The sequence below is a fragment of the Microtus ochrogaster genome, chromosome 6, assembly GCF_000317375.1.
Source record: "Microtus ochrogaster isolate Prairie Vole_2 chromosome 6, MicOch1.0, whole genome shotgun sequence".
Lineage (NCBI taxonomy): Eukaryota > Metazoa > Chordata > Mammalia > Rodentia > Cricetidae > Microtus > Microtus ochrogaster.
In genome coordinates this window covers 44,482,827-44,496,488 of record NC_022013.1, presented here as the reverse complement: position 1 = coordinate 44,496,488, position 13,662 = coordinate 44,482,827, and the positions used below count along the sequence as shown (strand labels likewise).

Genomic DNA, 13,662 nt, shown 5'->3' with positions numbered 1-13,662 from the left:
AGAGAGAGAGAGAGAGAGAGAGAGAGAGAGAGAGAGAGAGAGAACCAAAGATGGCAGACGTGGAGGCTGGTGGAAGTGCATCCTGTTGCATCCCAGACTCCAATTGAGGCCTAGGAGAGGTTGCAGCCCACGCACCAGGAAACTATGCAGTATGGTGCAGTAGGAAAACCGACACCCAGTAGCCCTTAAGTTACCCGCCCACTGGGGTGTGGCCTCTTATACTATTCATGCCCATGTAAAGTATGCATCTGGCCTCTTTTCCGGCTGCGGGATTCGGTTTCTGTTCTCCGTTCCAGCAGAGGATATTGATTTGTAAGCTACCCCTAAATAAATAACCCTCTATTATTCTCAATTCTGAGCTAGTGTGGGATGTCTTTTAAGCATTTTTCTTTGGTGTGGAGATGGGTTAGCAGCTAAGGAGAGTGGGTACAATATGGAGCAATGGAAGAGCATGTGGGTTGCTGGCCGTAAACATACAGAACACACGGGGGAGTAGGTGACTGGAGGCTGTGGAGGAATCACATAGTCAGAGCAACTTCTTGGGGGAAGATAAGAAACCCTTGAGCTTGAGCCCCTGAGGACAGAGTTTCTATCAGGCCATGCTCTTCCTCGTAAAGTACTGAACACAGCACAGAGCTAAAGAGAAAGGACCTGTGTAAACTCTAGCTGCCTAGAGAGGAGGCCCCACCCAACTCATCCCCTTCCGCGGGACTGCCTGGCCAAGTCACTTACCTCCTCAGAGTCTCGATGTCTCCTTCTTGGGTATTAACTAAGCCTTCCAGATAAACTGCCTGATTTAATCTTCATAGCCATCCCTAAGAGGATGAGTTCTGAATAGACCCATTTTCTAGATGAGGAAATGGAGTCTCAAAGGGATGCCTGGTCATGGAGCCAGGAAGTGGTAAAGCTCAAGTTACCAATCCATATGTCTCTGAGTCAAGGTCCGTGTCCGTAGGCCCACTGTAGAAAATTCACTTTATGCTACACAACTCACAGTTAGGTTGAGTCCATACATACTTGCCGTTCTTCAAGATAATTTCTAGCACAGACTTAGGTGGAATTAACTTACATTTCCCTCAGTCTTAAGCAAAGCTATCAGATTCCTTGACACAAACTGCAGGAATGAGGCATCTCCTGTACCAAACACAGTGTGCCTGTGGCAAGTCTGCTCCCATGTAAGGGTCAAACATATAAGCAGGCCGAGCATCATATCTGTGAGCCCCAGAAGCTGCACAGGCATTTACCTCTGTATTGTGCATGAGACATGCTGGGTTTTTAAAGCACTACAGTAAGACATGTCACCATAGACTGGCTACAAAAATAACTCAAGTGATAAATTACATTTATCCAAGGAATAAATGTTATTATGGGTTGGGTTTAAAAATTGTTCAAGTAATGTCCATAGAATAAATGTCACCATGGGCTGGGTATAACGATGGTTCAAGTGATGTCCATGGGAAGAAATGTCATCATGGACAGGGTATAACAGTTGCTCATGTGATGTCCACAGACCCCTCTCTTAAGATAAGATCTTTGAATTGAAAGCTATAAAGAGAGGTTTCTGGTCCCATATTTTAAAAAGCTGCTGGAGGTTTGAAAGCATACGAGAAATTGGAAACTTCAAAGGGTTAAAAAAAATCACAGAAAGGAGTAATGACATCACCAGAGTCAGTGTGCTGTGCACAGGGCCAGAACTGCCCAGATAAAGATGGGCCAGCCATGGGCTTTCTCATTCACCTGTCAAAATTCTTCCTCCATTATCACAGCTCTGTTTGATGATCCTGGGGATATAACTGAAATTTCATCTCAGTAACCTGATCTATGACAACTAACAGAGACAAGCCATTCCATGGGAAAGCTTAGATGTGAATTTTATAAACCGATTGACTGAAAATACACACGTACTATTTACAACATAAGTTGATCAACTACCCTACTTAACAACTTAGCATTAAACGATTATTAATATTGAACAGTCTATGTAAGATAAGCAATACAAATATCAAGAGGTTCAAGTGCAGATATGAAGAGTACATTTACAACTTCTAATTGTTTCTTATAAAACTCTGTAGGTTAGTAATTTTCGAAGTATTAAGCATTCATGCACATTTGCTTTTTTATGGAAAAGCATGTTATATCCACATTTGTTCATTTTCTGTCTTTCCTACTTTTAACCGTTTATTTATAAATTAAGACATTTTTCACTTATATAGATTATGCTTTTTTTTAAAAAAACAAAGCTCTAATCATGCATTATGCTCTTTTGAAAAAAAAAAAACCAAAGCTCTAAGCATGCAACATCTGAATTTTTTTTTTAAAGAAAATGGATGCAACATACATACAGACACGCAAATGCAGTGCACCCACCATATGACCAACAGGAACAGAAAATACAGCCCAGCCCACAGAAAAAGCAAAGCAAGCACGGGCGGGAGCTACCGCAAGGGACAGCAGCGACCTGGAGGCTCAGCTGGGCTTTACAGATCTTACTGGGTGGGGTGGAACAGGCGAGTACCAGCAGTTTCTGTCTAGAAGACTGTCACCCCCATAGCAACAAAACAAAAGTTCCACAAGCCAGTCCCAGCCATTGAGACTCCCCATTAAGCCGGGCCGCCCTCACCTGCTCCCCTTCTCTCCTCTCTCCCCAGAAGAAGGCACTTCACGGGAACGTCTGGGAAAGCCCTTGGACTTTATTTTGTTACACCCTCTAAATGGATAAAAAACAAAAGAGAACATGTGTAGAAGACAGTAGTTGACTTGGCCACCCAGAGTTCCGCACAAATGCCCTCCCTCCACTCACACAGCAGACACCCACCTATCATGTACAACACTGTCAAACGGGGGCACTCATGCAAAAATGGCTACGGTGTTAGGGAAGTCTCTGATGCAACACAGGTAGGTTTGTTCTCCAAAGTGATGACTTACATATCAGAAGGCGGTTTTATCTGGATACGGAAAAAGGTCAGGGAGTCACCATTATGACCTCATTCAGATGCCCGTCCTTCATCTCTGCTGTCCCCTAAGCAGACAGCTCAGAAGAACTTCCACAACTTGCTGGGTCTCTACTGCCCACTGTGGCCTGCTTTCCACCACCAATTTCTCTGCACTTGACAGATGCAGGGTTTCGTCTTTTTCCTATGTGTCCCTGTCATTTCTGTTTTACACAGAACGTACCTCAGCAGACAGCTACCAGTACTTGGCAAGAGTCTCTTAAACATTTACAAACCTCAGGACCGGATGCTAAGCTGGCCATGTTCAGGATGCAGTTTCTGACCCATGCAAATGCTCGCAGGTGGCTGATTGGATGTGAGTGGCCCCAGCCACCTGGGCTATTGGATGTCACACTGAAATAACTCTGAGTTCCGTCCACAGAACTAGGAAACTAAACCCTAATACATAAGCTTCTCTTCTGTGGGAGCTCTGCTGACTCACACACAGCAATGTAAAGTCATGGTCACTGCTCCACATCTTGGGTCTCAGATGGTTCTCAGCAGCCGCTCCCTTCTAGAAATGAACACCTTTGACTTTTTAGTGTTGATGTGTCTCTTCTCCCTTTCACAAAGACTTTAATAAGTTACTTTGGTGATTACTAGACTGCCTATGAGGTCAAAGTGCTTATCAAGGGAGCCAACCTTTACAGAAAGCAGAACTTGGGGACAAGGTTGAGAGGGGGAGGAAGTGCACAGTTCAGAACTTCCTGTCTCCCTCTGTTGAAACTACTCTGTCACTACAACGACTGTCCTCCACACATCAGGAGTCAGCTGTGTGGCTGCGAACACTAATCTGAAGAAACCACGAGTGTGTTGGAATGTTTTTACAAATTTTCATAAAAACTTGAAGTCTGCAGCTTCCTAAAATATTTAGACTTTTTTTTTTCAACCCTTAGCCCCGCTCTGAATTCTGCCAGCTTTACTCTTTCAGGAATGTTGGAGCAGAGCCGGCTATCTCTCTGCAGTTTTTCCTCACGCACCATCACAGGCTCTCGAGACTCCCACCCAGAAGCTGACAACACTTCGGGGAGAAGCAAACGCCAGTAACTAATACCCAACAACCAGGGGGTAACCCGAGCAAGCGCAAGGGTTTAAACGTGGAAGGGAAGGGCAGTGGATTCTGAGAGATTGGAAGAAAATGGCTCACCCGGCCTAGAACAAACACCTAAGACTCAGCTCTCCCGAAAGCGAGCTCTGTTTAAAACTACCAGCCAGCGCAACCTGTGCTGTCTCTGAAGTATCAAGGACCATGTTTAAATGGCCACCTTTAGCTGTGCTTCCCTCCCGCTTTTGTCTAATGACTGTGTGTTAGCCTGTTCCAAGAGAGCTCCGACTGGCATCTCAGGGCCAACTCGACAGCAGGGGGTCGGTTACTATAACAACTGACAGCTCTCATGAATTCTGAAAGGCCCCTGAGTAGCCATTTGGGAAACAGTTATTGAGCAAAAAGTTGCCTGGGATCCGAGGCATTAGCTGCCACGTGACTCAGCTTTCCCTGAACAGTTGGGAGGAAAAAGGAAAAAAAAAAAAACAAAGGTGTCCACTTCCTGGAACACCTGGGGACCTCAAAATGTTCCCATCTCCATCCCTCTCAGATTCTCAGGACAAGCCAGTTTAACACCACTCAGTTATCATAATCCCAGCCCTCCAAGGCAAGCCTTATTTTGGCACCGTGAAACGTGTCTTAGCTCTCCCCACAGGTTTGACACATTTTCAGGCTCTGGAGAGCTGAATGGTAAGAATTATTCTTCATGGTTCAAAATCTTAAAATACAGTCAGATCGGGAAGTTCTAGGTAGAGATGAATTGAGCCAGCAGTAGTTAATTTTTAGAAAAAAGAAACAAACAACAAAAACACACAAACACCAATGAACGATCTGTTTGCAGAAAAGATTGCATAAAGCCATCAAAAATGACTGAAGCTCGGGTTTTCTACCTTTTAGTTATTTTCTTAGAACAAGAGGATACTGAACAGCCAGGATGGAATCCAGTGTTTTGAGCATGCAGAACCACCCAGAAAAGGCTTAACAAGAGGGACGTGTCATTTGAGGGACAAACCTGTGGCCACACTGACTGCATCTCCAAGGCCACCTCTGTCTGAGCAATTACCCTCAGCTTTTTCTACATTGTCGCAGCTCAAGTATTCTCTCCAAGAAGTCCTTGGCTCTCAAGCTGTTCCAGTGGACCCTAGTTACGGTCAAGTTTCTTAAAGAACTCACCGTTCCCCCAAATGCATCCAGGAATCAGGCAGGAAGAGAAGGGACAGCAGACCCTGGTGGCCACCTGGCAGTGGCCATGACAAGGGAGCCGCAGGGTTCGCTCTGTCCAGCTTGATGCCACCACAAAAAAGGTGACAATGCTGTAGCTGGTTTTTCTATGAGATAGCCTGCTGGGCTTTGAGTGAACCGGTACTTTCAAATAGCACAAAAGAGTTTTAAAAAACGGACCAGTTGATACAGGTCACTGGTTTGTGGTAAGTGTTATTTAATTATTCATTTCCTCTATTAAGCTGTGAATTTCTCTTCGAAGCAGGAATTCTGATCCTGGAGGAGTCCCCAGTGTGTGTATCAACTTGCGGAGGAGTAAACGCACCCCAATCACACAGGTCTTAGTTGAGCAACACAAAATCCTGGCTACGAGAAGCTAACACTATGAGGTGTGTGATCCTGGTCAGTCTTCCTTTCCTTTCCGGAAACCGTTTCCTCTCATGGAGTGAGGATAATCTCCTGCCTGATGCCCTGGCCACTGCACAGACTCTGTAGAATCAGAAGTGTCATGCACGTAGGGAATGACAGAGCCCGCCTGCTGTCCCAGGTTCTCAGGGGACTTGTTCATCCGAGGCTAAGCCAGGCAACTCAAAAAAATCTTCAAAACGTGTTTGGGCTCAGTGGGCAGAGCACTTAACTAGCATGCACAAGGTCCTGAGTTCAATCCCCAGCACCTCACAGCAAAAGAGACGTAACACGTGCCTTCTTTCGTTCAACTACTACTGGTGACTTCTACTAGCAGTTTTGTATTTGATCCCCCTTCAGCCACCTACTTAGAAAAAGCAAATTCTTAGTAGACCCCCCTCCGTTATGACTCTGCCAGGAGAGCAGGCAACCCCCTCATCTAAAGCCACCTCTAACGGCTGAGAAGTGCTGGCTGCCGGAGAGGCAGGTGCAGTGTGCCTGCTCACAGATCCTCTGCCTGCCATGGTCACTACCGTGTAACTGCAGGAAAGACCCACTTTCCAGAGAAGCGCACGTGACTGGCCATGCTGTGAGCACACGTGCCTTGTTCTCATGTGCCCACGCTCTCTGGCCATGTGTCTCTGCCTGCCTGAGCCTCCGCTGCGCCCGTACAAATCCCCTACACAGCTGCCGTGAGGATCCTTTCGCATCCTCTCCACTCTGTCTCCCACGGAACATCCAGAAGAAAAACGCTGCAACTGCAACAAAACTCACTCGTGTTCAAGAATGGCATTCTTAACGAGGAGGCCACCAACACGTACAAAGGTCTAAAGATGGAACTCGGTTAAAAACAAACAAACAAACAAACAAACAAACAAACACGTTTTTCTACCTGCAGATACGACTCGCTGACATGAGCGGACTTGCCACAAAGTTTACAAACGACTTGGTCGTATGGTCTCTGTCACATGATCAAGAGGGAATGTGAATTTACCAGATTAGAGAAGGCTTCTCAGTATCCAACTTTAGTACTACTAGGGATCGGAGGCCACAGTTTCCGCTTACAAAGCCCACACCCTACAATCCCAGACTCCATGAAGTTAACTGAGCCTATCTGAAGTAAAGCTGCTTTGTGCTTCTGCAAAGTCCCTTTCTAAGCTAGAATTACGGTCAGTAAGATACTAAACTAATCACTGCATTCATCAGTGGGACTAAGCCAAAGGAGGTGATAGTATTCAACATCAAATTCTCAAATTCACAGAGATGTAACTGAATGCAAACATCATTACTGAGTCCCCAGAACACCTGAAAATATAACTGTTTCTCAAAAACGCCGTCCACCTAGCTTATTATGGCAAATTCAGAACCCAAGGTGATTCCTAGCTAAGCCTCCAGGCCACGTGGTCATTACTGTGCAAAACTCTCACAGTAGTACCTAAACTGTTCCTATGCCCACAGTGTCTGTATGACCTGCAGACATGAAAACAAGCTACGTAAGGAATAACTGAAAGCAAGTTACGTAAGGCATAAATTGTTCCTATCATGCATGCTATGCCCTGATCTGGGGCAACAGAATCTAACAGTTAAGATGGTGGCCCATGGGGTCCAGATAGATGGATTAGTGGGCAAGAACACTTGTTGGGCCTGTTTCCTATCCCAGCACCCATGAATAAAGGTATACCCTTGACTCTAAACCCCACAGTGCTAATTTAGGGCGGAACAGAGGACCATCAGGGCTTGTGTGACACACGACCAGCTGTAGGCTCAGAGAGTGGTCATGTCTCTGATCATAAAAACGAGCATCAGGTGGCCTCCTCTGGTCTCTGCATGAATACCGCCCCCACATGTAGCACATATAATGGTGGGTTATGAAGTCAGGTTGGCTGGGTTCAAATCCAGGATCCACACACTAAAGGTCTATACCAGGACTTGGCCGGAGGCAATAAAACAAAACAAAGTAAAAAGTTAATTAAAAAAAAAATCTGTGCTATTCAGGTATTAAGGAACACAAAAGCAACTTACAAACAAAACCCACCTTCAAGACAGTCACAATTCTTGGTGTTTACTGATGCCTGGCTCCAGGTAGCTATTCTGCACCACAGCATGGATGCTCAACAAGTGGCCCGAACCAAGGCACCTGGCGGCTCGCCTAGCATCCTCCTCAAATTATGCAAATCGAAAAGGTACCATCTGAAAGGTCCCGCTTCTGAGTGGCAGCAGCTGTGTTGTTCATGTATTTTCAGGGCATTAATGCCACATAAGCAGCTTGCGCCACAGTTCTCGCAGTGAGCTTCCTTGCTATCGATTCAAAGCCTGCGCTGTTGCCATCTAGAATAGGAAGGCCAAAATGGCACATTTTCCTTTTCCGGCATCTTCAAGAACTCTTGATTTTATTTTTTTTTTTAATTTTTTTAAGTTGTTCTGACTCATTTGCAAAAGCTCTGAGCCACTGAAACAGATTGTGAGATCTGTAATGTTTCTCATGCGCACAACTGGGCGCCATTCACTGAAGGAGCCGAGCATTAACTCGGGTGATTTCCTTTCTATGTCCTGGTCTGTCACCCTGTCCTCTGTCCCAACCACCCTGCATGCATGTCTCTCTGCCTTCATTGTACTTTCTGGACTGCTACAGATTTGGGGTTTTCCTTTGCTCCAAGAGTAAACTGTAGCATCCTATTTGCAACGCCTCTGCTACAGCATTGCAAAGTATATTTTCCTTTGTAAATCTCTATCACCAGCCAAGTTTGCTCCTCAACACTCCCCCATGGCTCCTCAGTAGTCCCAGGGGAACTCTATCCCAGATCTCTCTAAAGTCTGTGCCCATTATTTTTGTTTGTTTGTTTGAGCAAATCTGAAGTAATGAGGTTGTCCCTTTTGGAGACACATGTTGGTATGACAGAGTCAATGGCTGATTACTCAAAGACACGTATGGTGGTATTTCATAAATACAGGTGTCCCTCGGGGCTAAGTTGATTCTCATTTCTCATGCACAAATTGCAGAAAGTTGGGGCACCAGGGAGGAGGACCTGACCCTGACCAACTTCACGTGGGTGACAAGAACACATGCCTCTCTTTGGTAGGCTACCAGCTGCTGCAGCTGCTAATAAAACTCCAAGAATCCAACCAGCCCTGAGCAGGCAAGGATGCCCCTAGGCTTTGAAGCTCTTTCCAGAGGGTGTGGGGGGGGGTGCAGGGGCTGCCTTTACTCTGTTCCTACTCGATGACACCCTTGTCTGGAATTGCCTTTAGGTCCATGAGGCCCACCCGAACTAATTTTATTAACTTTATAGTCACCCTTTCATTTTGGCTCAAAGGAGTTCTGCTCAGTTGGTTAACCTACATTCATACCATACTTAGCTCTAAATTGATGACTGAGCTATTTCTAGGCTACTGTGCATAAGGAGATCATTCCAAAGAATAAACTCTAGAAGGAGATTCCTAACTTCTTTTTTTCAAATACCGTCTTATGCCATGATGAGATTACTGGAGACTATGCACAGTTAATTATTGAAGCAAAAGATATTTATTTCCATCTATAGATTTCATTTTATCACTTCCAAACACTTTTAGGGACACAAGGACCCCAAATTATGTTTCTATTTCTCCTTAAAGTCAGATCTGGTAAAATACCATGGCACGTGTGTACTAGGTCCCCATCTGCTACACGGGGCAGATGTTTCTCACAGCCTATAGGGCATACCTATGTGCACTCAGGGGCATGTTTCTTAACGACTCGACAGGTAAGGAGACTGACATTGGAAGATGAATCTTCTTTGAAAGTGGTACTTCTTACTGACCTCTCTCTAGTATGTCCCTAGGCTCCCACTATGGATGGTCAGTCCTCTGATTTCCAAGCCCAAAATAGCTTTTATACATCTGACACACACACACACACACACACACACACACACACACACACACACACACACACACACGAGTTTTATATACAAGAGTTTTTCAGCTGCCCAGAACCAAATTTCATCCTTTGGGAAGGACAGTAACCTTTGCTAAGAATACATGCGCACTGTTTCTAGGGGCTACAGCTTTGACGGGGTCTGGCTTCAAATCCAGGCTTTGACCTGTGCTCCTACTTCAGCACTATACGGTTACTGCCTCTCTCGGGTGCTGCCTCCTGAGCCTGCAGCCCCCCCCCCCATGTCTTTTGGTCATTCTTCGCATGGTGGTACCTCCAGTGCCTCTGCTGTCCCTGCGATCTGCTCCCATGACAGTCAGTGCATCTGCTTGCTGGAGGTTATTCCCTCTCCAGGCCCATTGCTTTTCAGCTTCCTCCTCTGGCTCCTAGCCATTCAGCTGTCAGCTTCCTGGGGAGCTTCTCCTGTACCTGACTTTCCTCCCGGGCAGCACTGAAGCCCGATGCACACTTAGCCTTCTAGAACGTTCTCCATACTTCAGTATGTCACACACCCAACTCTAATGAATGCTGAGGGCCAAAGGGCTTTGTGACTGAATCACCAAGCACACCACAATGCATGATAATGCATGGTACCAACTCCATAAGCATTATATAAACAGCAGGAAGTTGCATACAAAAGACCATGCCCATGCAATGACAGAGATGGCTTCATAATTGCATAAATAACTGAATACTTAGCTGAATCTTCTAAACCAGCCACCTTTCTAAGCCTTGGCAGTCCCCTGAGAAACTACCTCCAGCCAGCTTTCACCTCATATTTTTGAGGATAATAGTGGTAAGGCTAATTTTGGACTCCAGCGCTAAACCCAAGCACAATGGGCACAGTCCATCCTTCAGCCACCAGAAGACTCTGCAGATGGCCAGATGATCAAAGTAAGACATGAGACACACCATTTGGGGCCCTCACAGAAACTGTGAGATGACAAAGTCCCTTTCTGTTGGGATAGAAGGATGGACGTCTAGCAAAGGTCAGAGGGCTACCATGAAGAAAGAACCACACCGGCTAGCCACATCCTTATTCTTCCAAAATTGGTCACACCTGATGCCCCTGGAACTTTCAGTGAAATGAATCAATAATAGTCCACCCCCCCCCCTTGGGCTTAAGGGAATTTGATTTGCCTGTCAATTTACAGCCAAAGGGCGCTCTGATGATATTGGGCTTTGCCTGGCTCACAGCATCCAGTCAACAAACTTCAGCCCCCTTTCTTCCCCCAGGTCAAAGAAAGGAAAGGACCTCCCACCCTCCACACCGATCTGCATAAACAGCAGGAGATGCTACTGCCCAAGGGTTTAGCACAGTGCCTGGCACCCAAGGTGGACCTAAGGAACATTACTACACTCTTCAACTGTACAACAGGAAACAGAGAATCCAGAGACCCTGGGATTCATTGTTACACTTTTTTGTGTACGGTTAAGTTGCAGCGTCAACAGCGCCAGGCGATGGTACTCAAGCTAGAACCCTGGCTACAAAATACTGGTCCTGGGGTTAGGTTGCTGCCACCGTGGGCTGATGCTGTGGGCGCACAACTTGCCACCTGAGGAGGTGATTCTGGAGGTCTGGATGAGCCTCGCCGCTCTGCCTATGTCAAGTCCCTTTGTCAGTAATCTCAGCCATCCTGTCTCCATGCCTGAAGAGGCAGAGATGCACGGCTATCCTAGCTTCAAAGCCACACCACCACGGGGACACGAGTCTCTGTTGTGCTTGCCAGTTCTCTATGGGAGCCGCTTCGTGCTGCTCCTTTCATACTAACCACAGGAAAAAAGCTGGGCAGAAAAAGGGCCCTTGTCCCCTGAAGGCTGTTCTCATGCTTTGCCAATGGACCCATCTTCGCATGAATTCAATTTCATTTTTCCTGCTGTCAGGATTTTTTTCTTTTATAGCCATTTTTTTGTGCACTTTAAGCTAGGGGGAAAGTAACAATATTTTGGCATGAACTGTTAATCTATTTTCCATTTGGACTAACCGAATTTTTCAGAAACATAAACAGTGTCGTTTCAATCTTTAGGGAAAGTAAGCCAAGAACAGGAGATAACCTAGAGCTGTCCATCCTATGGACCAAGCCCTTTTGGAATCCGGGTGCTCAGGAGACCCCGGATTATTTGTGCCTGTCCTGCTGCTCTGCTCCCAGCCCCTCTCAGTCTCCATGATCCGTGAGAGAATACAGTCTGGGATAGTCTAGCTGTTTTGGTTTTCCTTCCCAGGACTTGTCCAGTACAAGTGCCCTCCTACCCCCTTCCTATGTAGCCCAGGCTGCCACAAAATTGCTACTCAGTACAAGCCGACCCTGAAATTGCAATCCTCCTGCCTCTGTCTTCAAAATCGAAATGCTAGAATTATAGGTATGCCCCATCCTACACGGCTCCACCAGACACTGATGCTCCTGCCTTTTCCTGGTTTTTCAAGACGGGGTTTTTCTGGGTAGTCCTGGCTATCCTGGAACTCATTCTATAGGCTGGCCTCGAACTCAGAACTTCACCCGCCTCTGCCTCCTTATGCTTCTTCATGGCAGGACTGGAGAACACGGTCAGCTGAGTGGCAGCTGCAGAGCTTTTCCAGCAGGTCTCAGCCTGCAGGCCATGACCCCTTTGGAGAACACATATCAGATTTCCTGCATACCGGATATTTACATCATGGTCATAACAGTAGCAAAATTACAGTTATGAAAAAGCAATGAAATAATGTTATAGTTGGGGAATCACTGGAACCCGGGGCGCTGTATTAAAGGGTGGCAGTGTTAGGAAGGTCGAGAACCACTGTGCCATGTTCCCATGTGGGGAGTTATCGTCACATACCTGGGGAAGCCAGAGAAAAGCATCCTGTCCTGCTCAGTTGAGAACAGACCGGAGGGTACACAGCTACCCATATGCCCTCACTTTCTGCTGAGCCTTCCCTCCAAGCACACGTGTGGTGATGGATGCCCAACTCACACTGTCCCTGGCACGCCTTTCCTGGCCACTGAATGTTCTTCCTCACTGTCTCTGCTTAACCCAGCAGCAAGTAATTCTAAAGGAAGACCACAACACTCTTCCCTAGATATGCCCACTCACATCAGTGTCCAGGCAAGGCAGTGGCGGCGCACACCTTTAATCCCAGCACTCGCAAGGCAGAGGCGGGGGATCTCTGAGTCTGAGTGCAGCCTGGTTTACAGAGTGAGTTCCAGGAAAGCCAGGGCCACACAGAGAAACCCTGTATTAAAAAAGACCAGGATGAAAAAAGGTTCAAAGGCTAAAAGGCTGTCTAGACCCAATCCTTCCTGCCCTGGCCTGCCTCTGACATTCTCCAGTACTCCAATGCGACCGTCATACCCACTTACTGGTTATTTCTGTAACATGGGGGTGGCTTTTCCACTTGCTGCCACCTATGCTAGAAAAGGCATTGGTTGGGCTAAGATGGAGCTCATCATTTAGGTCTCTGCTCAGATTATTGCCTCAATCAGGATGCTCATGGTCCCTCCGAACGTTCAGAATGCGCAACTCTAGGTCCCAGCATGACCTGGCCTCTTCCCAGAGGTAGTTTTCTCCAGCTCACACATGGAACTCTTTGAGGAATATCTTAGAGGTTGCTTTCTTGCCTGTCTCCACCACAGCAGAAGGCCACAAGTGTTGAGCCACTGAGTCTCACTGCTGCTTTAAGGCCACAAGGGTTGAACCACTGACTCTTGACATTGCTTTAAGTTCACAAAGGTTAAGCCACTGATACTCTCTATTGCTTTAAGGCCACAAGGGCTGAGCCACTGATTGATGCTGTTGCTTTGTCTCAACAAGATGCTGTGACTCAAACATAAGAGAAATGATGGGAAGAAGATGAGGAGGAACTGAGCTATACCTGGGGCCATGGGCTCTTTTGCTCTCTTCCTGGTTGCCATGAGCAACAAGACCAGAGTCAGCTTTGGAAGGAAAGATTATTTGGGCTCTCAGTTTGAGTGTCGTCTTTCACTGCAGGGAAGATGTGGTAGCAGGGCCATAAAGCAACTTCCTCTCCACCAATCAGTAGAGAAGGGAATTCGAGCACTCCGCCAGCTTTCTCCTCCCCTCTCTGTGTTCAGGCTGGATGCCAGCCCCTCGGG

The 13,662-nt window shown here is 46.6% G+C and overlaps 1 protein-coding gene across 2 annotated transcripts in view; it reads right to left on the bottom strand.

Moving 5' to 3' along the window:
- Ptprg (protein tyrosine phosphatase, receptor type G) overlaps positions 1–13,662 on the bottom strand; it is a 685,269-nt gene that overhangs the window by 55,488 nt on the left and 616,119 nt on the right. Inside the window, exon 14 of one of the 2 annotated variants that reach the window (XM_013346852.2) lies at positions 2,621–2,707. The exons of the other annotated variant lie outside the window; for it this stretch is intronic. Coding sequence (XP_013202306.2) covers positions 2,621–2,707 — 87 coding nt within the window. The remainder of the gene's footprint in view (positions 1–2,620; positions 2,708–13,662) is intronic. 2 annotated transcript variants of the gene reach the window in all.